The sequence below is a fragment of the Astatotilapia calliptera genome, chromosome 3 (assembly GCF_964374335.1).
Source record: "Astatotilapia calliptera chromosome 3, fAstCal68.1, whole genome shotgun sequence".
Lineage (NCBI taxonomy): Eukaryota > Metazoa > Chordata > Actinopteri > Cichliformes > Cichlidae > Astatotilapia > Astatotilapia calliptera.
In genome coordinates this window covers 52,092,281-52,118,067 of record NC_137424.1, presented here as the reverse complement: position 1 = coordinate 52,118,067, position 25,787 = coordinate 52,092,281, and the positions used below count along the sequence as shown (strand labels likewise).

General features: G+C 39.1%; 1 protein-coding gene and 1 long non-coding RNA gene across 5 annotated transcripts in view; one reads left to right on the top strand and one right to left on the bottom strand.

The window, feature by feature from the left end:
• Window positions 1–3,935: 3,935 nt before the first annotated feature.
• LOC145425468 (uncharacterized) lies at window positions 3,936–11,968 on the bottom strand. Of its 3 annotated transcripts, XR_013906159.1 has the most exons (7): window positions 11,954–11,968; window positions 8,040–8,067; window positions 6,522–7,951; window positions 5,762–5,827; window positions 5,256–5,411; window positions 4,711–4,803; window positions 3,936–4,421 (listed from the first exon to the last, which is right to left on the bottom strand). It is a non-coding gene; the product is annotated as an uncharacterized LOC145425468 (long non-coding RNA). The 3 variants fall into 3 exon arrangements; XR_013906158.1 differs by lacking the exon at window positions 11,954–11,968 and having other exon boundaries at window positions 8,040–8,394; XR_013906160.1 differs by lacking the exons at window positions 6,522–7,951; window positions 8,040–8,067; window positions 11,954–11,968 and adding an exon at window positions 6,366–6,509.
• Window positions 7,844–25,787, top strand: part of arhgap36 (Rho GTPase activating protein 36) — a 79,917-nt gene continuing 61,973 nt past the window's right edge. Inside the window, exon 1 of one of the 2 annotated variants that reach the window (XM_026162571.2) lies at window positions 7,844–7,983. In XM_026162571.2, the coding sequence (XP_026018356.2) occupies window positions 7,966–7,983 (18 nt within the window). In that variant the 5' untranslated portion in view covers window positions 7,844–7,965. Of the gene's footprint in view, window positions 7,984–11,452; window positions 11,600–25,787 lie in introns of those variants that run through there. The other variant, XM_080298510.1, reaches the window with a different exon arrangement.

The following is a 25,787-nucleotide window of genomic DNA, read 5'->3' as shown; positions in this document are numbered from 1 at the left end:
CGGTCCTGTTTCGGTGACCCAGTGTTAGGTGTGGCTGTGTGCAGGCAGGAATAGGACCCAAGGTGCAGACTCCGGAGACAGACGTGAACTCAAAAAAGGCTTTAATTTAATACTCAAAATATAACAAAACTGAAAAAACTCAAAACAAACTTAAACTAGAGAAATGACAGAACACACAGCTAAGAAAACGGTAGATCACGACACGGACACAGAGAAACACAGGGCTTAAATACACAGAGGGAGCAATCAGGGAATGAGTAACAGGAGGGAAACACAGCTGGGGCAAATCAGAACTGACGAGACAAAAGGAAGCGTAAACTGAACACACTGAGATAAGACAGAGACCTTCAAAGTAAAACACATAACACAGACTCACATGCAGGCACTACAGAGGGAACAGAGACGTGGGACCAGGGCAGACACAAACACTGACTGAACACGGGGATATAGGAACTAAGGATACACAGAGACGCGAACTAGACAAGGGGATACAGGTGATAGGGGAGACAGAGCAACTAAAGAAGACAGAGACATAAACTATAAGACAGAACTCAAAGAAACCAAAGACTAAAAAGTATAAATAATATAATAAACTCAAATACCCTGGGTCAACGACCCAGGCATCCTAACACCCAGTGTTTTGTATTATTATTCATCTTTGAGTTCATCATGGTTCATCACTGTTGTCGCATTGTACCCTCACCGTGCTGCGTTTTCCCTCCGTGTTTCTAGTTTCCCAGTTTTCTAGTTTGAGTTTGGTGTTTGTGTGTCTAGTTTAGCTTTCCTGTATTTCATGTTAAAGTTTTTCTCCAGCAATAAAGCTGCTGCCTTTAGTTTGTCATTCCGTCTCCTAGACCTGCATTTGGGTCCTACATCCTGGCTTCGGTCTTCTGGAGTCTGGAAGCTAGGAGCATGGAGGACCGGGGGAAATAGGAGTTTGCAAGCTGGTGGGCAGTGGAATTGGTTGCAGACAGAGGCACACGGGAGGGGGGGAAGCAAGACTGTGGAGGTCCAGGTGAGTTTGAAGGTGAGAATGGTCCAGAGATCCAGAGGAGGTAGGGTAGGCAGGCAGGTGTGAGTAAAAACGGTGCCAGCATCCTTATGTGCAAAATATTTTAAATAGCAGAGGAGTAAAGTATCTGTGGAATCAACTGGTTAGCAAACAGTCTGGGGAAGGTTAGCTGTGTGTGCTGGTCTTATATGCAGCCAGCTTCATTGGCTCCAGGTGTGGATCCAGGGTGTGGTGTGGTGTGGTCATGTGGCTCTAGTCTTTACTTAAGCATGTAGCCTGCCTCTCGTGCAGTGCTTTGGTCTTGCGTGCCACACTCATTAACACTAGAATAAAAAATTAATAAAGTTGGTGTCGGGAGCATGTCGCAAACATGTCTGCCACGAGGGGAGCCATATTGTTGTGAGGCGGCCTACATGGACGAGGTGAAGAACCTGGCATCGTGGTGTCAGGACAACAGCTGAATGTCTGCAAGACCAAGGAGCTGGTGGTGGACTTCAGAAGGAGTAAGCACCAAGTGTACAAGCTTCTTATCATCAATAGAGCTCCAGTGGAGAGGGTGCTGTCAACACATTGCTGTGCTAACATGGCACAAGACACTTTAACATTCCACTCGCACAATGTACATTTTCAGATTTTTAATTTAAAATTTCAATTTTTTAAAATTTAATTTACTTATTGTATTAGTCTTTTTTTCCACAGTCAAAGGAGCAGTTCAGGACACATTTTACTTTGTGTTGTACTCGTATGACTATGCAGGTGACATAAAGAATCTAGAATCTTTATGTAATTTTACTTCAATTAGATTTGATTTTAGCACATTTTCCCTTTTTAATTCAAATACAGAGAAATACTCTCTTTACTTTCTAAAGATGTGTTTTTTTAAATAGATACATAGATAAACCTTTATTAGTCAAACACGTGGGAAAATTGTTGTCACAGCAGAAAGTAGACAGTGCAAAGTTATAGCAGCAAAATTAAAGAAAAACAGTGGAATAGGAAAAAGAATAACATACTACACTCAAAAAAATGAAACGTTGACTTTAATTAAAATTATTTTGTCAACAGGTTCCACGAAATTGAATTATGTTAGTTTAAAGCAAAAATCTTTAGTTCATCTAATTTAAAAAAAACTACTTAAGATTAACAAGACATATTTAAGACTAACTAAATCAAGTTATGTTGTATGAACATAGATGATATATTTTCAGGTTAGATTAGTTACTTCAACACATTTCTTATTTGTGGCAGTAAAATGTTAAATTTAAGTTAGATTAATTCAAATATTATATTTTCAGCCACCTTGTGCTTTATTAATTAGTTTTACATAAATCTATTTTGTCAACAGGTTCCACACAAATGAATTAAGTACATCCAACTTATTTTTTAAAATTTATTTTATTGCCAACACATTCAGTGAGCATTTGTGTAAACCCAGTCCAAAATAAAACAACAGCTCATTAGGGTTAGTAATTAACAGTATGTAGACAGATGCAACATCAAGACTTTAAATTAAATGTCTGTATCTACCAGAAATAGAAGAAAGAAGAAAAAAAAAAAAAAAAAAAAAACGCATTGAAGATCACATAACACATTGATAAGATGACACTTGAGTTATGCACATGTGATGCTAGTAAGGTCTGTGAGTGTTTTTTTCTTTTAGTGTCTAAAATGGATAGCAAAGTTGCTATTTGCAATGATTGCTTAGGGTCAGTCCAGTAACACAATGCCAATGAAGTGCTTGCCTTTAACAATGCAAAGTGAAGTGTCCACCTCAACAGCCACAATTAAAAAAAAAAAAAAAGTAACAACAACAACAATAATAATAATAATAATAATAATAATAATAAATAGTCCACTAATATTAGCAATCAAAGAAAATTACATCACCATCCCAAATAAAACTTTAACAAAACATGCCAACATTATGGTCTAACAATAAAACAGCTTGTCAGCGTTCAGTTTTTTTGCAACAGCACAGCAGTAACCATTTAACACTCGCCACTGTCAACATTTATTTTACCAGTGTTTGGGCAAAAAACTTCAGATGTAAACATTTTAACATGGAAACAATTGTTCGTCTTTAAAAGTCCACAAAATATACATTCATCCTGCATTCCCAACTTGGATGATCTGATATCCTCGTGTTGGTGTTGTTCCCAGACCATCATGAAAATGTTGTTCCAGGTTCAACATTGCAAGTGACCAATCACATTGTTGTGACGTTATTCTATTCCAAGCCATTCGTGCATTTATGAAATTCCAATGTTGCAAGGACAATATCAATTCTGCTTACTGTTTATTAAAGGGTTACGGTTAGGGTTAGGGTCAGTTGATCGGCGGACAGAGGCGGTTTCACGCAGCTTAAGTACAGTTTTTTGTTTTACGCCGGTTTTTCCTGAAGTCGCAAAAGTATGACGTCACAACATTCTGATTGGTCACTTGCAATGTTGATCCTGGAACAACATTTAGTATGATGATCTGGGAACAACACCAACACGAGGATATCAGATCAACCTCCTAACTTACCCTTAATTTTAGTATGTATTGCAATTACCTTTACAATGCACACAATGTAACACAAACTGAATATGAACATATTTCCACCTCATAACAATATGCCTTGAATGCTAATATACACACCACCCTAAAACATTTCTGGTGCAGTATCATCTCTCAATTAAATCCTTTAAATCTCAATACTTTTGATTGTCTCTTAGCTTTCAGTCTTGAGGTTAACTGAGATTCAGTGCATATATCCCACCCATTAAGAGTGCACATGCAGAGGCCAGGTCTTCCAGGTCATGCAGGACACACTAGATGGTTATACCCACTGTAGGGTAATTTCCAATAAACCAAGTTCAAAAAAGAAGAGTCTATGGCTGACGCGTGTTCCTGGTTTCCAAAAGAAATGCTTCCAGTTGCATTATGATTTGAAGACTGTTTATTTATTACAAACGGAAGATGTAACAATGAACTCCTTCCTAAAAAGCATGAAAGTTCCAAAAAATAGCAGTTATCCAGAACTAGCTGTGCACACGGTCAGAAAACCGTGAGACTCCTAACCTCTCTGTCCATGCTCCTCCCCTTCCCTCTCACACAGGGTTTCATGCTACTATTGCACTTACATAATTAAAGTGAGAGGTACCCCCTTTTAGGTTCCAATCCCAAAACAGTGACTTAAAATTACTTTATGTAAACACATATATTTTCACATTTATTAATCCTGAAAAGATGACTTATGTAATGAATCTATGAATTATAAAACAAACATGAACTCAATTGTAAATAAAAATATAAAGCAGACGTCTGGCGCTTACACCCACATCGGCTGGAGGAGTGCTGGCATCAGCTCTTTCGATGGTAAAGATAGCAAGGGTAATTTGTTCCAGCTCCCTCTGAACAGCTGTAGCTTAGACACAAAAACATAGAAAAATGGCATCCAGTTTTAAAAAAAGAAAGAAAAAGGGCCAAAGCTACCCTTTAATGACGTAAACACAATATTAGGAACATGCACCCCAGTGCGCCACTATTTTAGACTACAGATTCAACGATAAATATAAATAGTTTGGGTATACAAGAAGATTTCCCAAAACATTTAAACAGGTTCCATACAAATTACAACAACAACAACATGCAACAACATTAGTTATTCAAAATTTGGTTTAATACAGATAAAAAACTAAACTAAAATTACCAACCAATTATTCTTTGAAGAGGATGCTTGGGTCTTCATTCAGGTAAAAAGGTAGTGCCCTGAGGACACACTCCCTCCCCTTTTCAATGGTTTCCTTCTGTAGAGAGTGGCAGAGATACAGGAAGAGAAAACAGATATACTTTAGGATGACAGAAACTCACATTATACGCAAAATGAATGACATATCCACTGCACAGATAGACATGTACACAAGACCAACTAATCATCACATGGACATGAATAGTTAACCTGTTGGGCAGGGTTTCCACCACATTATATATGTCCATAATGGAGGTAAAGACAAACTAATACATCATCTTTTTTGCATTCAAAACATAACATAAAAACATTCACTTCTGGTTTAACCTAAATCAAGGGATCAGATTTTACATATGTTTAGGTAATTTAAATTTTCCAACGTTTTGAGTACCAAACTTTGTCTTGCTTAATATAAATGTAAGTGCACTGTGCAGCTACCATACACTAGCTGTTTAAATTTGAAAATGATCTTATTAGCCATAATATTTTGCTACCAACAGAATAACGCACCTGTGTGGCTGGGGCCAAAGTTTGTCTAATTTTCTTCCCTGCAACGCCTCCTTTTTTCTTGAAGACTTTTATGAGCTGGTCAGTGTATTGGTCAAGTTGTGTAAAAAGCCTTGGAACATGTGCAGCAGTAGTAATCCTCACATATTCTGCTTCCACCTGAAAATATGTCAACAAACACAACATACTGTACTGTAAATATACATACTATATGTACACATATACAAACTAAAACTAATGTAGTAAGACCTCATTAAAGCTATAATTTTAACACAAACATTTACACAAAATGCTAATGGAGCCATTACAGCTTTTATTGTTATTTATCAAGTTCCAAAAAATATTGATCACAGCTGATCTGAAAAGAATTTCATGCCTCAGGCCCTTGAACTGCAACCTTTACCATGGTTCAGATGTGGAGAAGAAATAACAGGGGCATGGGATGGGTCACAAAAGAAAACTTAACTTATAAAACAGTTTTGTTTTTAAAAGTATAACAGTTCACATACCACATACAAGCTCAGCAATACCACATACACCACATCAGTATAGGAGGGAGCAGGTAAAGGCAGGATCTGAGATTTATAAAGAAAAAAAATAATTCCTTAATTTCAAGAAGCAAATTATTGTTTGAATTACAACTAAATAAAATACTACTCAGAAGAAAAGCAAGAGATTGACACTGCCATGTGCTAACTTTCTATAGAAGCAATTATCACCAGGTCTGTCGACCTCCATTGTCTGTCCACTCATATGTCTTGAATAATTTTATTTAAAAAATTAAGTGTGTACTTTCACAAACTGTAATTTATAACTACATTGATATGTATAACTCCGCTAGGAAACATGCTGTATTTACAGACCATTTTTACATAATACAGATTACTGATAGAGCAGAACAATGGTGTCACAGTGGCTTTCGCCCTTGACTTTTTGGATTTTAAATGTCACTTTATGCTATCCTTGCTATCCTATTCGATATTTCCGACTCTCGGATTACAGAAAAGGAATCCCAAGAAAGCAAATGGAAAAATAACCCCTTGAAAGAATAACCCCATGAACCCCTGTAGCTAATCCCTTAATAAAACAAAAAACAATAAAAATGTTTCTTACACAGTCCACAAAATAAGCATGTCCAGGACCCAGTAAAACTAATGTAAAACAAGCACACGCAAACGATATAACATGTCTTGTAAGACAAACGCAAAATATAACCATGCTGGACATATAGATACTACACAACATAGTCAAAGAAAAAAGTGGTCTTACCTCTCAAAGAAACAGCAGCTTGGCGCCAAAACAGCCTTTTTCAGTTAAATTTGAAGTCTTGCGCATGAGCAGGCACAAGCCGTGAAACCTTCTTGTTCTGCGCGGTTTCATTACAACTGTTTTTGCATTACTGCCACCTTGTGGATATACAAGGTATATCGATCCTAATTGACTTAACTTAAATGTTATGCGATCAAGTAACACATTAGTATTATGTACGTTGAATAATAGACACAATTACGTAGACTTGATTAGAAAAACATATGTTAACTTAACAAAAACATATATTTTAAGTAAAATGAAAATAAATAATTAATATACACTGAACAATCCACCTCATTCATTTTTTTGAGTGTATATACAATATAATAAAATACTACACTGTCAGAAAAAAATACACTTAGTTTTATTGCACATGTGTAGATGTGTGTGTTTGCTCAGCTGCAAACGTTTTCTTGTGGAGTCTGACAGCAGTAGGAAGAAAAGACCTGCGGACTCTCTGTTTTCCAACAGGAATGACCGTACTGCAGACGACCCTGTCCGACACACAGCCCTGAGTTATCACATACTGTGGTCGGTCGTTGAGGTAGATCCATGGAGTATCCTTTCTCACAGTGCTCCCAGCGTTCTTCAGGTGAGAGAGGGAATGATGTAGGAGGTGGGCCTTTGAATATGTCCCACAAACTGTCCTCACCTCCATGGTCAAAAACACTCAGTGCGGTCCTCACAAGGATAGGCTCGCCAGTGCGCACACACACGGAGGGGAAGGCTCTCTCATCAGGGCCAAACTACAGAGCTCCATTCTTCCTGTTTCTGACAGCGGAGAGCACGCCGTGTTATCTATGACACACACACACACACACACACACACACACACACACACACACACACACACACACACACACACACACACACACAGGAAGAACTGACACCAATCTGCAATCAGCACAGAGACGCCCAGAGAGACAGAGCGACTTCTCCCCCTGCTTTACTGACTAAAACATTTACAAAACTGTTAAAAAAAATGACACATGATCTGAAAAATAAAATTAAATAATGATGCTGGAAAAAAGAAAGATAGAAAATAAAGGTGGTGGATTGGGGGCGGGGAAGTAATTACACTGGAAAAGCGATGAAAGAAAAAAAGAAAAGAGAGGAAGTGGAACCAAAAAAAAAGAGAGAGAAAGAGAGAGGGGGAGGCACTGAAGTCATGTGGGGAGGAGAAAAACAAGGAGGGGGAGGAGTAAACGTCAAGTGCAGGAGGGAAGAGAGAAAGAGAGAGGGGTCAGGAGCAACATTGGGAAAGAGGAAGGGGAGCAGAAGCATCCAGTTTGGAGTATCTGTACCTGGGACAGACGCGCACTGCTGGCTAATGCCGCTGCTGGATGGACGCCGCTCACCTGCACGCTTCCAGCACTTATGAGACCGACCTGTGCGCGCAGACATGCATTTCTACTATGTGGTAGGTAACGCACATGGACCTCTCTAACTGTGTGTGTGTTTGCTGCAGGCACTCACCTTTTAAACTCCTCTTTGCATGGTGCAGCTGTAAAGGAGCAAGATGTGCAGTCAGAGATTAGAGAGCATTGTTGAAGGCCTTTTAGTTGTTTTTTTTTTTTAATCGATCACATGCCCCCCCCGCTGCTGCTGCTCCTTCTTTATCATCTGTGTTGTTATTGCGCTATCATTAAACTCGGCTGAACTTGTTCTTCCAGCATTCCCAAATATTTCTCCCTTGCAGTAACGCCCAAATCCATCATTCCTGTAAAATTATTCATTTGTGAAATGTTTCTTTCTTGGCCTGAAAATTTTGGAAATGCATGAAGTCTCCACCTCTGTCAGTTTCATAGCTGTGGTTTCAAAAAATTAATAATTATATCAGTTGTTCCTTGGCTCTTCGACTAAAATAAGCCTTCATTATCTGTTCTACAAGCAGAGAAAAACAGTCTCAGTGGCATGACAAGGAAAATATGTCATGTTATGTCACTGCAGACAATAAAGGCAAAATATTTTTATGACGTTACTTTAATGTTTAAATGTCTACTTTGACCTCCATGCATGTATCAAGTGGTTGATTATCTTTTTCCTGATAGTCCACCTAATTATTTACTATTAGTTATGCAATCCCGCATGCTTAAGTACAAAGTGCTTTATTTCATTCATCCCGGTCGTTACATTTTTCTTTCACACAGTGCAACACAAACATTTTAGTCACTGCAGGCATCCTGCAGCCTGCTACAACTCTGTGTAATGCAGTGCAACTTGGTTCAGATTAGGATAATTAATGGCACAGCAGCGTGTTTTAGTTTAAGGAAACTTAATAGCAGCAAAGCACAATCAGCATCAATATCCTCCGTTGGTCAGCACTATGGACTTTTTAGTATCTTTCAGGTCATTAATATGTCTTTGTGACTCATAACTTTAATATAATGATGATGTAATAGTCTGTGTATGTGTATGCTCCCTGACCAGAAGTAAATAGATACTTGAAAAAGTACGCAAACAGCTTTACAAAGTGAAGTATTTAGTACATAAAGAGCTACATATATTCCCCAGAAGGTCATTTTTCTTCTTCTTCTTCTTCTTCTTATTTTGGATACTTTGCATCCTTTGTCCAATATGTCCACTATCTTACAAGTCACTCCCGACACTCGTCTTCACCCACTCCACCCTGCCTGCTCTCTCCTTCCTCTCTCTTGTGCACTGTCTGTTGCTTTGGGTGGTTGACCCCAGCTATTTAAACTCATCCACCTTCTCTCACTATAGACCATAATGTAATCTGCAAACATCACCATGGAGACTCCGACTCACAGCTTGTATTTTTATCATTTCATTAATATGTGACGACTTGCTGGGGTTACCCTCAGGTCTTTGCAGTCATGCGGATGTTACTGTAACATGCACCAATCCCTTAACCATTGCGCAGACCGTGCTCAGCCATCCTGAATGGCATTGTCACTCCACAGTGTTTGCAGCCTCCCCCAGCAAGGCGGCATACACTTTTACCCCTCAAAAACTGCCAGGGAATAACTCAAGGTCATCCAAAAGAGCACAGGGTATTGACCCAGGCTCTGAACCTGGAGCAGGTGGGGGAGAAACATACGTAGTTAAGTAGCAGTGCTTTGCAGTACAGACTCATGCTGAGCTGAAAGAAGACATGGTGCAGGTGACTCTTTTCATTTCTGTTATCCTGCTCCATTTACCATAACGTATTTTAACACCAAACCGAGGAGTTGGCATCATATTCAGATTGGGATCACTGGTTGGATCACTGGTTCACAATCAGTAGTTTAAGATGTTTGGGTTTGTTTGTTTTTTTATCAGTGTTGCTTCACATCAATGCCTCTTAGCTCGAAGACTGGAAAAACACTCATATCTTGTTTTTCTCCCACAAGAAAAAATGTTGATGGTTTCAGCGTTTGGCGAAATACTCCAGATTACACAGAGTTTTGACTTGCCTTAAATTTAACTGGAGCAACAAGGAGAAAGATTAAAAACTGGCAAACCAGAAGCGCAAACCTGCCAAAGTGCCTCTGACTGCAAAAGAGAGTTTGAGCTGCACTGATTTCAGTGGCAATTACGAAACTGCAGATGTGTGAATTGCGAGAGCGTGGGCGAAATGATCGTTGATCATTTCTTTACGACTTGAAAACCGAGGGCCTCTGCCATCTGCTTTGGAGCATCACTTGGCTTCAGCAGGCAAAAACCAGGTCCAGCTAAATCTTAAAAGTTAATAGTCCAAATATATTTCTCCATGCCTGCTTTTCCTGCCTCTCAGACATTACCAGACAGCTGCATCACTTCCCTCTCACACTAGCATATCTGCATCTGTCCATCTGCCATCTCTCGTTTCCCTACTAGCATAGCCTGTCTGCCTGTCGTTACCCCATCTGCCTCTGACTTGCTTCACCGCCGCACCAGTCACGGATACGTGCACGGCTCAATCATATTTTGTGCTTGTCTTCTTGATTTGTGAATCCCACTCTGGCGTGTTATTAGCTCCACAAAGTGGCCAAATCCCTTTAAAGCGTTGGGGATTTGGCCCCACGTGTCAACTGGAGCTTTGACTTCTTCATCAGAAGCAGAAGCTCGTTATCAGGCTGGTGAAGGTTTGCAACTGTTGCTAACTTGGTTAAAAAGCAAAGAAAAAACTTTCATTTATTCTATTTGGAGTTTTCCTTTGAGGTTCTAAACTATTTGTGTTTAACACGTTTTGATTGATTATCTTGGACAAAAAAAGAAAAAAATGGTCTGGAGTATGAAAGATTCTTATTTTTGCTCTTAATGTCTTCATACTTGAATGATAAATCGGGTCTTTTGTGTTTGTTTTTGCAATAAGATGAAAATGTGAACACCTCTCATGAGTCTGTGGCCTGAGATATTTCTCTTGAACGCCTGAGCGTTGCTGTGGCGAGTGACACGCATTCAGAGGTTGAAGCTTATCTGCAGGGAGTTGATAGCTGCTCAGAGCTCACCTTAAATCTGAGTTTAGGGGGGATTTGGCTCACCAGTTTAGGAAGCAGTCTCAGTCCGAGAAGCATTTTATCGAAATATAACGTGGAAAAATGAAGCTTGCGGCCCTTCTTTCAGTTATAGAGGAGAAATACTTGTTAAACTGAAATTGGGTTGAAATTTTCAGTCATTCATGGATTGGAAAGTTGACCCTTGGAGCCTTGGTTGAAGTTTATAGGTATTAAAAACACAGCAAACACCTATTTCAGTTGCGAATGTGCCCCAGATGTGCCTCCATATGTTTTCCTGCCTCCCCCATTTTTGTTTAATGATTTTTGAATTTCAAGAGGAAACACCTCCCTCATTTACCGCAATCAATCAAGTGCACGCGCAGCCACGCCTTCATAATCAAGTTGCACAAGAACCTCAGGCTGCAGATGGCTGTTTCTAGCTTTTCTTGCTGACACCAGCATTCAACCACAACCACACGCAACCATCATCGCTTCTTAGTTCCTACTTGTTCAGAAACGATGGCTATCTCGCCGTGCTTCCTGTCTGACTTTATCAAGCAAAATTGACAAGACAATTCTCGGTCTGACTTTTGGCCTGCAAGCTGAACGACTCCAGTAAGCTTTTTAAATTTTAAATATTAAGCGCGTGTGCTTCAGTCAGACTTACTCTGTTGACATTAAGGCTTTTAGTTTTTTCGATTACGATAATAGCCTTAGTCACATCACCCACGGAGATTTAAAGAAAAACAGAGTTGATAAGAAAAAGTGTTAGAGAAGAGAACACAAGAATTAATAAGGAAAAAAATCTTATCTATACATAAACAAAACATTCAGATTCAAAGACAGAGTAAGAATTTAAGGATTTCTGGAGTATTTTAACAGTTTGGGCTCTTTTAGGCCTTTTTGTTGTTTCTTTCTCTCTCTCTTTTCCTCTGTCTTCACTATCCTCACTATATCACCAAAACTTACCTCCTATCCTGCTGTAGTTTTTATGTGTTGTTTGTATTTGCTCAGACCTATGTGTGCACTGCATTGCGCTTCCTGCTGACTAATGGACACCACTTGATATAAGTGTAAACTCGTGAAAATGAAATTGAAAGCATAAAGGGGGCAGTGACAAATAGTGACAAACAATAGAAAAGATGGATGTAGCAACCCAGTAATGCAGAGGTCATTAGCCTCTTGGCAGCTGCAATGCTGGTGTTTTGAAGGTAGACATTATGGAAAGCAACCATAACAGCTCATGTAACATCTGCTTATATACTGCAGCTGGCTAAATCCATAAAGATCAGTGAACCTTCAGAGCACCAACATCAGCGCAGGTGAGCTGATCAAAGCCTTTTTTGCACAAATCTACTGAAAACAAATCTACTAGAACTCACAAGTTGAGACAACTTTTTCATGCTGCACCATTAAACTTGCCCCTACTGTTCCCCCACCTACCAAATGTCATTTTAACCAACGCATACCAGGTGTGTTTTTGGCTGTTTTTGACATTTACAGCCAAGAGTAAATTTAAATACACAAGCGCGAGTGTTGTTTGGTCTGTTAGTGCTGTTGGTTGTGAAATGAAAATAATTTGATGGGTTTGTAAGGTGCTTATATAAATTTAAAAGTACAAGCGATTTTAGCCTGTTGCTATACAGTGGGGCAAAAAAGTATTTAGTCAGCCACCGATTGTGCAAGTTCCCCCACCTAAAATGATGACAGAGGTCAGTAATTTGCACCAGAGGTACACTTCAACTGTGAGAGACAGAATGTGAAAAAAAATCCATGAATCCACATGGTAGGATTTGTAAAGAATTTATTCGTAAATCAGGGTGGAAAATAAGTATTTGGTCAATAACAAAAATACAACTCAATACTTTGTAACATAACCTTTGTTGGCAATAACAGAGGTCAAACGTTTACTATAGGTCTTTACCAGGTTTGCACACACAGTAGCTGGTATTTTGGCCCATTCCTCCATGCAGATCTTCTCGAGAGCAGTGATGTTTTGGGGCTGTCGCCGAGCAACACGGACTTTCAACTCCCGCCACAGATTTTCTATGGGGTTGAGGTCTGGAGACTGGCTAGGCCACTCCAGGACTTTCAAATGCTTCTTACGGAGCCACTCCTTTGTTGCCCGGGCGGTGTGTTTTGGATCATTGTCATGTTGGAAGACCCAGCCTCATTTCATCTTCAAAGTTCTGACTGATGGAAGGAGGTTTTGGCTCAAAATCTCACGATACATGGCCCCATTCATTCTGTCCTTAACACGGATCAGTCGTCCTGTCCCCTTGGCAGAAAAACAGCCCCATAGCATGATGTTTCCACCCCCATGCTTCACAGTAGGTATGGTGTTCTTGGGATGCAACTCAGTATTCTTCTTCCTCCAAACACGACGAGTTGACTTTATACCAAAAAGTTCTACTTTGGTTTCATCTGACCACATGACATTCTCCCAATCCTCTGCTGTATCATCCATGTGCTCTCTGGCAAACTTCAGACGGGCCTGGACATGCACTGGCTTCAGCAGCGGAACACGTCTGGCACTGCGGGATTTGATTCCCTGCCGTTGTAGTGTGTTACTGATGGTGACCTTTGTTACTTTGGTCCCAGCTCTCTGCAGGTCATTCACCAGGTCCCCCCGTGTGGTTCTGGGATCTTTGCTCACCGTTCTCATGATCATTTTGACCCCACGGGATGAGATCTTGCGTGGAGCCCCAGATCGAGGGAGATTATCAGTGGTCTTGTATGTCTTCCATTTTCTGATGATTGCTCCCACAGTTGATTTTTTCACACCAAGCTGCTTGCCTATTGTAGATTCACTCTTCCCAGTCTGGTGCAGGTCTACAATACTTTTCCTGGTGTCCTTCGAAAGCTCTTTGGTCTTGGCCATGGCGGCGTTTGGAGTGTGACTGTTTGAGGCTGTGGACAGGTGTCTTTTATACAGATGATGAGTTCAAACAGGTGCCATTCATACAGGTAACGAGTGGGGGACAGAAAAGCTTCTTACAGAAGACGTTACAGGTCTGTGAGAGCCAGAGATTTTCCTTGTTTGAGGTGACCAAATACTTATTTTCCACCCTACTTTACGAATAAATTCTTTACAAATCCTACCATGTGAATTCATGGATTTTTTTTTCACATTCTGTCTCTCACAGTTGAAGTGTACCTCTGGTGCAAATTACTGACCTCTGTCATCATTTTAAGTGGGGGAACTTGCACAATCGGTGGCTGACTAAATACTTTTTTGCCCCACTGTAGGTAGATGTCAGAAAACATGATGACATCTGAAATTATCACATATAATTGATGTTTCGTGGATATAAATGTTGTTCTAAAATAAAAATGATATAATACTTTTATAAAGTGTTGTAGACGCATAAATGGAAAAATGGGTCATTTTTAGATAGTTGCTAGGAAACATGGTGTCTTGTATAACAAAATTTTGTGGATATAAACTGGATGTTACAATACTTTCAATAGGTGTTAAAAACAGGATATTTCAGCCGGTTGTCACAGGATTTCTAGGAAACCTGATGATGTAATAATATGTGATGTAGTTAAAAACTTTCAGGAGCCTAAGATGTACCTGCGTACCAAGTTTGTATGTTCAGTTCCTGATTGTGGTGGAGCAGTTGGGGGACAAAGAAACAAACTAGCAGAGAAACAGATTTTTGTGAATTATTGAAGATTATTGTAAGATATAGTCTCATATCTGACATTTTCCCACTGTCTTTATCGACTGCTGAGAGGTTACGAATGGTTTAGCTATCGGTCATCCTTTGATCACCTTTAAAGAAAGATGTTAACATCTGGCTTCCAACAGTTTGGCCTCTCCTCATCTCCTTAGTTTCTTTTCTCTTTTGATAAGGTGCACATTAGCTGTCACCTGGATAACATAAACTGGCAACAACCATATAGGCAAGTCTGAATGCCGGGTGAATTTTGCTTCATCTTTAAGGGATAAATGAGAGTCTCTACTGTGTTTTCCAATCAAAGTTCAGTCCCCAACCAATTTATTCAGGCAATTTAATTCTGACTAATTACTTTGAAAAAAAAATGCAAACTAAAACAAACTTTTCATTCCAGACTTGTCAGGGCTCCTCCTCCAACTTGGGGTAGTGAGTTCTGCTTGCCCCATGCTACTGTGATACCACTAATGATTTAACTGGGCATGAGTATAACTGGAGGGCAAGTGATTTCTGATAACTGTGGAGAAATGTGAGGGTGTGATGTGTATGGCTTTTCAACACCAACCACCAGTTTCTTTGCTGTATTAGTTTCACCGTGATCTCCATGTCTATCCTATCTGGCCTTCTGAGTTTATCTCAGACAGAAAAATGTATGACAACATCTAAAAGCCAAAGTCAACCTGCCAACTCACAAATTTGACCACCTTAAGCTGTAATATAATGAAATACAGTCTGGCTGTTGAGCTGCAAAAGGCTGATAAAATTTGTGTAATAGCTGAAGTACTATTAAATAACCTCAAATAACTTCAATAAATTTAATCACTGCATGACAGCAGGAGTTTTGATTTTCTCCAGAGGCTTTGGAAAGTCTTGGCTAAAGTTTTAAATCATCTTCATCGCTGTATTTCAGAGCTGTCTTTTGGTCTTGCTTTATTAGTTCAGCAGTTTCTCTGTTGTTCCTTTAGACTCAGACAAAATTTTGGAAAGTTCTCATAAGTTATACTCCAGACAATTATAATAGACTGCCAAATGAATTTTGGAGGAGGGAAAACATTTTGCAAAATGTTGTCTCGTCTGCACTTGTCTGACTTCCCAACAGGACCCATGACATTAAAGGAGAAGTCTCCTCTAAATTTTTCACATTAATGATAAATAATGCTAACTTCCTATCAGATGCAAGGCTCTTTCTGCTTATTAACACTCAAAAAGTAGGTCATAAATATGTCTTTGATCACTACAAAGGGTCGCTGTAACAATGCCATTTTGTCAGAAGCTACTTGCATGTCTCCTGTATTCACAAGTTGTTCTTTGGCAGACGTCGTCAGCGATGACTGTGCCAAGAATCCCATTTTTCAGCTCAGTCACATTACAGTAAAAAATGACTGGAAGTGTTTATCTTTTGTCCTCGCGGCAGGCTCCCTGAGCCTGGTTCTGCTGGAGGTTTCTTCCTATTAAAGGGGAGTTTTTCCTTCCCACTGTCACCAAGTACTTGCTCATAGGGGGTCATCTGGTATAAAGCATCTTGAGGGTGACTGTTGTTGTGATTTGATGCTATACAAATAAAATAAAATTGAATTGAACTTCCTTGCAACTAGAAAAAGTCAGACTAGAAAAGAGACTGTATTTTTTTTTTTTTTTTTTTGCTGTCACCCTTTGGCAACCACTTGTAATCACAACCCAATTACATAGTCAGCTGATGGGAGGCAACCTGTCTCCAAGCAATCGTGGTTTAACTGGGACTAACTACAATCAGACAGACTGGCTAAGCTTTGCAAATAATTGCTGTGTAATTGGTAAATGTTGAGTACTTATGTCATTTGTCAGTTAAATCACTTGCTTGCAGCAACTGCTATGAGGAATGGGGATTTCTGTGTTTGTGGATTTGCAATTTTTACCTGTTTTTCACAGTTAATCACGCTGTCCAGCTGTAATTGACAGCTTGACCTTAATCAATTAGAAACTGATATCGGGCTCACTCGGTCTTATTGTTGTTTTATCACCATCTTGATACACAAAAGTTGACTTGAGGACAACAACAGGATGTTTTTCATAATGTGACTCCAGCATTAGAGACGAAGTCTGAATCAGGAGGTAGGAGACGTTAAAGAGATTTCCTTTAGTTGTTTTTAACTTTTGTTTTGTCACTGTCTCTATAGTTGGGCTTAGACACAGAAAACTACTAAGTGAGGTTCAGGAAAAGATTGTGTTTCAGGGTAAAATCAATAGGGAAACATCAGGAGCTGAAAAATGCAAAACTAACAAAAGCTCTATTTCTCTTGGTGCCTATTGGACCTGGCTTCAACAGGAAGTCAGTTCATATAGTTCATATAAGCGTCATTAAAAAACATCCTTTCAGTCTTGTGCAAAAAGAGGTTTTGGAGGAAGCTGGTCACTGAGCGTGCTTTAGTTTTCTTGAAATTGTTACTTAGTGGGTATACGTGTGTTTGTATGTGTTGCACCCGTACAGTTTACAGTGACCACAGAGTTTAGTTCGAGCTCAAATGTTTAACATCGTGGTCAATCACCCACTTTGCCATGATTCAGTACAGATGAGCGAAAACAAAAATAGCCTGTATTCTTTAAACTTTATATCATAATCAACTCTGGTGATGCCTTCAGCGTTTTCCTGCACGTGCATGGCTTCCAGCGTCTGTGTGCATGTGCATGGCTGCAGCAGTGATGCACGAGTGAGTGCCAGCGCCTACAGGCTGTCCTCATAAACAGTCTGCAATCTCTCATCAGCCGTGGTCGGTGTTATATAACCGGAGTGACGCTGACCACTTCCAGCTGCAGGTTCAGTTGTCATTAATCTGTCTGTTCATAATTTTGGTGCTGTTGCGATAGTTATTCTTCTAGTGCTGTTTAAACACTTAGATACTTCAGAGACAAAAGGAAATGTTTTAAATGGTGTCTATAATTTTGAGGTAATGGGTATCTGTTGTGTGCAGGCTTTGTGGGAGACGTTATGGTTAAACAAAGCAACATATGGATGCACTCTCTGATGGACAAACTGTCATGAAAAGACTGTTTTCTAAATGACATCAACAGCATTTGGCATTTCTTTGCAACACTGTTTTTGTGGTCAACATGCACTCACTGGTCACTTTATTGGGTACTCCCGTTCAACTGCTTGATAGCGCAAGCAGTTGAAGTATCAGATTAATCACATGATACCAACTCAGCGCGTTTAGGTCAGGATGACCTGCTGAAGTTCACACCGAGCATCACAACGGGGATGAAAATGTGTTTTAAATGACTTTGAACGTGGCACCAATATTCAGTGTTTGTGTGCAGCTATTCCTGTTTTTCCTGCAAAACATTTGAGGCATTGAATGTGTTGATGTGTCTCCATAGTGAAAATCTGGTTTCCTTTAGCATTTCACAAGTTAATCCTACATCATATGAAGGACATTCTGTTCCCTTTTTTGTATTGCTTCTTCAGCTTGTTTATCAAACACAGCCTCTCACCACATTGAGTTGTAAGATGATTTAGTTTTCCTCAGGATTCACAGTAGTGATGTTTTCTTGCCATGTTACAGTCACATGGAGCAAAGAGAGTGATTTGGGTATAGAACTCTTAAAAAGTAAACTATTAACTATTAAAGTCCAACCAATATTATAGGTCATTTAAGGCCGTGATTTAAAAATCAGATATTCTGATATTTTTTTCTTTCAGAGACACGAAACATAACCAGATTTTCCTAACCTTTCTTTTGTGTAATTATTATTTAATCATTTACGCTCTGGGCGACTCTGCTCGGATCAGCTGCATGTTGCATTTACGGCGTTCCAAACATACTCTTATCTGTAAATACTAAGAATATATTTTTGAAAGTCACGAATGCAGCATTTATAATGCGCTGACTGATAAATGACCCTGTGAAGTTTCTGCATCAGTGTCATCTTGTGTCAGCTCAGTCTGTTTGATTCAAGTGGATTCACAGCCTGTATCGTCAGATCCTCGGGGGTGACTCTTCTCGACTCGAGTTGAGTGATAAGAAGTGTTTCCAGAGCGCAGAGCTATGGAACTGGTTCAGAGGCTTTTTAATCACATACAGAAAGGTTGCCATCATCTTCCCAAGAAACAATGGATAACATCAGTGTTGCGTGTGCATGTTACTTAACCTGTGCACTCAGTAAGCCCACAGCTTACTCTTGTCCTTGGAAGACTTTGGTTGAGTTATGACAGGAAAACCGTAGGATTCCCAACTTCTTAAGCCTCCGAGGGTTTTGTCTTTGTGTAAATCTGAGGCGAGGAGCTGCAGAGAAATCAGTGGAAACACCTCTCGCCATATTTTTTCCTCCTTCTCTCCCTCTCTTTTTTTTGTTTATACAGTCTGTAAAAAGAAGTCCACTTTGTTTTGAATTCACCTTCAAGTTGTAGCTATGACTTCACTCTTGGCATCTCTCAGTGGCTCCTCAGTCTCCTTGCACTGTCCACGTGTATCCATCATCGCGTATACGCCCGTGTGCATCTGTCGGCCCTGGCAGCTCTCTCTGGATGTTTAAACTTTATGATGGATTTTCTGTTGGTGGACCACGAATGCCAGCATTGCACTGATTTACTGACTTCTGAGGCTGGAGGATCGCTTTGCACCTCAGCTCACACAGTGGGCGGGCTCAAGTGCTGCCTGGAGGCTCGATGGTTGTTCGGTTCGTAAACCAGGAGAAGCGGTGACTCAGAGACACCGCTGAATAAGCAGAGCTGCTGCGTGGGATTTTAAATGGTATTAAATTTATTAAATTTAGATAATATTTATTTGTTTGAGTTTGAAGAGAGACCTAAAACTGGAAAGATAATGGTAATCTCAATATGAGAAGGTTTTAAAGTGGACGTGAAAGATTTGAAAGTTCCCCTTTTGTCACTTTTTTGAAAGTTGTCAGCTGAACATCAAGAAAATTTGAAAAAAAAATAGTTTTGCTCTCATGGATCCTTATTCACTCATCCAGAAAGATTTTTAAAAAAAAAAATCCAATTTATCCCTAAATACTTCCTCAATTCAACCTCATGGGGCAAAGTGTGATCTAAACTATGTTTTCATATGTTTTACAGCTCTTCATACTGATAAAAACAACCCAATATTACTACTAAGTAACAGATAAACCATTTAAAAAGCAAGTTTTTCCACTACTATTTAAAAAGCGTTTTCAGTGAATTAATGTTTCAGTGTTTCTTTAATATAGATCCAATGTTTGTATCCAATATTTCTTTATTTTAGCGGACAGTCTGAGCAACGAACTATCGGAACTTCTTCTGTAGTTTAACTTATTTATTTTATAGTTTCAATGTCCGCCCCACTTAAGATCAAAGTGGGCTGTGTGTGGCCCACGACATTAAATGTCTTTGACATCAAGAACAGTGGTCCCCAACCCCCGGGCCACAGACCGGTCTGCGAGAGTTGAGGCTCGGGTGTGAAATTGATCTTTTTCAGGGTTTTTACCGTTAACTAGGTTTCCCTGGGTCTTTTCCCGTGTTGTAGTTGTTATTTTGAAAGAAATATGTACGCGTTACCATAGCAACCAGAGAGCATTAAGGGGCAGAGAGGAGGATGTTACTCTCAATGTTCTTGGCGCATTTCAGGAGGACGCTGCTAATAAAGTTTCACAATTACACCGTGATTTCGCGTTTATTATTATATTTGCAAAATGATACAGTTTTTGTCTTGGTCGTGTCATTTTATTTTGTTGTATTCATCCGCGACACCTTAAAGGCCGTCCGTGACAATATTGTCTGACATTAAACACGTCCATGGCACAAAAAAAGGTTGGGCACTGCTCAGCTAGACCGTTTGTGGGCAGTGTTTCATCCTTTGGTCTTGGGACAACTCTTATGTTATTATTTAAATCATAGATGTATTATTTCCTCTTGCCTGCCAGATTTCTCTCAGAAGTTATAAATGTATTGGTAATGTTTGCTGTCAGTATATTTTTTTGCACTATAACATATAAGACATTAGTTAGATATCCTTGAGTGGGTTCCTTGATTCCTTGAATGGACACTGGTGGTCTCAACAGTTACCCTGATGAGGCTAAAACCAATAAATATCCTAACAAGGAGCTTTTGCCTCCAGATCCCCATTATGTCATCACTATCATTACATTTGTTCCTGTAATCACTGAAAAATATTTCAGTCCCTACCAAGTCTTTGCAAAGCACCTTTTTAAAATTTCTTATATGGATGTGGTAACCTTTGAAATAGATAATACTGGAAGCCAATGCATAACCCAGTGCATTTAAATCTTTGCTTATTGAAATCTGCTGCAAGCACTTTTCTTGGTTTTAAGGAGCTTTGCTCAGGCCCCAGTCATTTCAAGTGAGCATTATCTGTTCAAAAATCCACTTCTTAATGTGACTTAGTGTTGTTACACAAGCAACGGGCAACTTGTCAAAGACGAGGAGGGGATGAGAGTCAAACTCTTCAGGAATTTATTCTGAGAAGGGGGATAAAGAAGTATTGAATTCAGATAAAATCTGTGCCGGATTTGCTTTTATGTGCTGGGCTAATAGGAGGTGAACCAGGTTCAGAAAAGAACTGCTGATATCACATGACTGTTGGGGCACTGCAGTATCAGGTCAGAGGATGCAGGATGTTTCACGTCAGAGACAGCAAGGCTCAAATCATGAAAGAGCCCCAGTTGGTATTTTCCACATTTTCCTGTCTATTCCCTGCAGACGTTCCCCACCCGTCCCCAGATGGTGCCCACATCCCAACATGGCTTTTATCCCAAGATAGATGTCTGGGTCCAGAGCTGGTGGGGTCAGAGAGTTTGACACATCCTTTAACTTTTGTCAGTGACGACAACCTGTCCCTCCGATGATGTTACTCACCCATCAAAGCTGGTTGAAGAATGATGGCAAAAAACTGAACTGTAGACCAACAGATGTTAAAGCTGTTTCCATGTACAACAGCAGTGTCTTACGAAGCATTGAAGATCAGATTATTGCAATAAAGAAAGCATTAAGGATCATCTAGCTCAAGACGATAAGAATTAGACAGACTGGAAGGTCAGAAGTTCAAGTCACCATTGCAGAGTGCATTTTATTCTTGGTGTTCTTACATTCCTCTCAAACAAGATTTCTTTTTTAATTAAATTTTCTTTGAAACAGAGAAAGGTTATTATAAACAAATTCCTGAACTCTGTCACTAGAAAATCCAACAAAGATGTCCAGGTGATGTTTAAGCAGATGGACAGTTGTGCTGAAGTCTACAACATCTGCACAACTTTCTTTTGGAACCATTTTTCAACAAAGACTAACCCTGTAATGGAAAATGTATCATACTTGATACATAATTTCTTGAGATCAATACAGTATCACTGTTTTAACCCTAAACATCCTTGTATATATTTTGGTTTCTTTAAGAAAAATTTAAAAAATTGAAATTATGTGAAAAGCACGTAATTTGTAGTCTTTAATGCTCCTTAATCACTTTTTAAAATCACAAACTTACCAACGCAGTTTGGTTCAGGCAGTGTAGTAATGCCCTCGGTTGGGATCTTACATATGCTCTGTGTTAATTTACTTAATATGAAGGTAAATACAAAAGACCAGGCTCTGACTGCAGGTACTTTATATACATTACCCCATCGTTGATTTGATGTTCTAGTATAGTGTCTAATAGTTTTTCTACATAATGATTTTTCTAGCTGAACAGTAGACGGCTGTATGAGCTGAAACTAAATAATGCTAAAAAACTGAGAAAGGGATCATTGCTAAAGATTGATCATTGTGGAAAAAAGTTAAACAGCAATAAAATTTGACTTTTTGTTGTATTTAGTTTTTCTTCATGTGCTCTTTTCTATTTAAAATTCTCTCATCCAGCAAATGTTAAAGAGTCTCTGATACTCGAACCTCAGGGTGCAGACAGTTTTATTCCATCAAGTCATCCTAGTAGAAATGTTTGGACCCACAAATTGCTGACATACCACACAATCAGAGACAAATCTCGAGCAACTTTCACCGTGTGCATTTGCATATTGCGTCCTGTTTTCTTCTATGTTGTATATTTGTATTGTCTTTTAGGATATTAGCATCTCTTCATTGCTTACAGAGAGATTTTATTAATTTACTTTTTCACCTTTTACCTCTCACATGTAAAAGGCTGATGCGGGTGATTTCTGTCAAACTGCTGGCTGGGCAGTGTGGACACTTGATAACTCAAGAGCAAAGTGACACCGGAGTTTCAAACTGATACCATCGGTGCATCTGCTAAAAATCCCAAATGAGTTCAAATCTCGGTGACTTCGACGTCAAGGTTAGTTTCCCTAAAATCTGAATGTGATAACTTGAGAACAAAGCGATGTAGGATTTTGAAATTGATACCATAGGATCACCTAGTAGGAGGCCTAGGCCCTATCACTGGCCCCTGTCAGCATGGGTTTTTAGTGTACTGTGCTTGCATTTATGGAAAAGTTGGAATTGAATCTCATTTTACTGGGTAAAGTGACAATAAAGGAATTCAGTTCTCTAATCAGTCACCATGACTTTAAAATTAAGTTATTCTGGGAGTCTTCACTAACTAATTTTGGTGTCTAAATCTCCAAACAGTGAATCCAATCACTTTATCAATTTAAAACACAAGTATATTAAACAAAAAAGAGCCTCCCATGTTGGATGTAATAATTTCACGGCAAATTTTGATATTCTTACAAAAGTTTAAGTTGGATTCATAGAATGATTTTCCTCTTTTTACACTATACAGAGCAGTTTAGTTTATTTTCACATAAGGACAAGTATGTCACGTGAACCACACAGCACACCATGGCGTTTGTAGCTTTAAGCTAGTTAGCATTGCTCCATATTTCAAAGCTGAGCTTCCTCAGAAGAAATACTGTGAATGTGTCTGTTGTCAGTGTTTCACAAACTGTCTCAGAGTGTGTTGCAGCCTTTGTTCATCTGCATGCAAAAGAGCAAACTGTCGTGAAATTGTGTTTTAACTGTGGCCTCTGCTCCAGGTATAACCTGACACACTTTCTCTACGGTTAGTTAGATTTATTTTCATGTTGTGGGTTTCGGTTGTCAGATGGTGGTTTTTGGCTTTTTCTCTCAGTGAATTCAGACAGATCGCACACTCTCATCTTCCTTTCAATGTTCCCATTAAATCCAAACTCAGCACAGCTACCATTATTTTTCTTAGTCTGGCTGACTCATGTCAGCTTTCCTTTGAGTCTTACAAGAGCAGCAGTGATTGCAGTCCCGCAAAAATCTGCAGTGGGCTAAAAATACAGAAAAAGCAACTCTGAGCTTTATATAATAGGCTCATTGTTATATAAAGTGTCTCAACAGGGGAATAGTAATGAGTGTCTAAACCACCCATCAGATGTAGAAATGTTACAGCCACGTTTCTCAAGTATGATTTTAACTTAGCTCTTAATTTAAAGCAGGTTGGGAGGATTTCCTTCATTTTTCTTCTGAATATATTACAGTTTTGTAGCATTACAGTATATAAAACTGCTGGCAGGTCTTTTTATATTCACCACTAAGATTGAGAATTAATGGACCAAACTACGATTTCACACTTGGGTTTAATAAAATTAATTTTATCTCGTGTTCATCGTCCAATCTGCAATTATTTCATTACGTCTGAAATGTTGTGGTTTGCTTCAAGTCTAGAGGCCAGTATGTGTTTCTTATGCTGTGTGCTACTTTAAACTGAGAGCTTTACAAGGACATATCTGCAGATTAATGTTTCCTTCATAGATTTCTTTTTTCAATATCTGCTCTTATAAACGTCTGGGTGCGTTGTGAGTTTATTAATTCAGCTAAAAGTAAAAAATCTGATTTTTTTTAAACAAAAAAACGAGTTTGAAAAATAAGATTTTTATTGGATATTTATTGGTGTACATGGAAAACTTTTATTTTTTTTCCTCTTTAGTTATAAGAGCAAATTCAAAAGCAGTACTTTACAAGTACTCCAGGAAAGCTGTTTTGGGGCCCTAACTTAAACAAACAGCAGGTAAAAATGAAAGTAAATTTTTATGAAAATGCAACCTATGCATAAAAAAAGGTATAATAAAACATCTACTGATCAACTGTTTTGTATGGATGAAGGACAAATTATTCCACCGCACCTATCTCCTGCTTCCTAATGTAGACTTTGTTGCTGTATCAGACTAAAAGCAATAAAAAAAACACAGTTTCAAATACTGAGCACGGGATGATTCCTTAATATGGACAAAAACTATAAAGCACTATTCGCACAGGAAGCAGTTTGCAGCAATGTGGCAGTCACTGACCACAGAAACTCAGAGACATTCAGCAAATTTAAATGACAATCAGTGCTGGGAAACATTTTGCCAACTTTAAAAGCAGGTCGTTCATCACTGAGACCACAGGATACAGTTGACTGACATATAAGAGGGTAAATACATTTAGAGGGTTACCTAGTTTGCCAGGAGCCTGAAATGTGTACCGGTGACTAAAAGTGATCCTGGACAGCTGAATCACTTCCTGTGTGGGCGGGACTTAAGTGTGATTGTACAGAAGTCTATAGTGGAAACAAAGCCTTTTATCTCTTTTGTTCTGTGACTACAGTAAACACTTTCCTGATGGGTGTATGCTAATTACATGTGTTACTGAATAAAGCATGATGGTTTATTCAGCGGCCTGAAGCTCTACAACAGGACTTCACTAACCAATGGACAACTTTGGAGAGGATATGTCCATCCTTTATATACAGTCTGTGGTCACAAACACCAAATCTCTGTGTTAAACCCCTTCAGGAAGTCTGTGTTCTATATATCATTTGCTCTATTTTTAGTAACTTTGGGTTGTATATAGTGAATCCTTTACATGCGAAAGTGTGTAAAAGTCCAAAAATATTGCTTTTTGTCGTGTTCTCTTCTTATTTCGCCTTCCTTTTCCTTCCTGTATCACTGCCACAGTAAATAAATTAGTGGATCAAGGTGCTACAACTGAATGCCTCGTATGAAGAACAGAAATGAAACGTTTCGCTGTACGCTGTCATGCTACAGTGCATTTCAACAACGGCAAACGTATGTCATACAGCCTCCAAAAACAGATGGCAGTTACATCATATTTCCTGGGGAAAAAAAGAAAAAGATTCCTGTTTCCTCTGCCCTCTGGGGAGGCCTCACTGCTGTGAGTGAAAGAAGATGTGAAA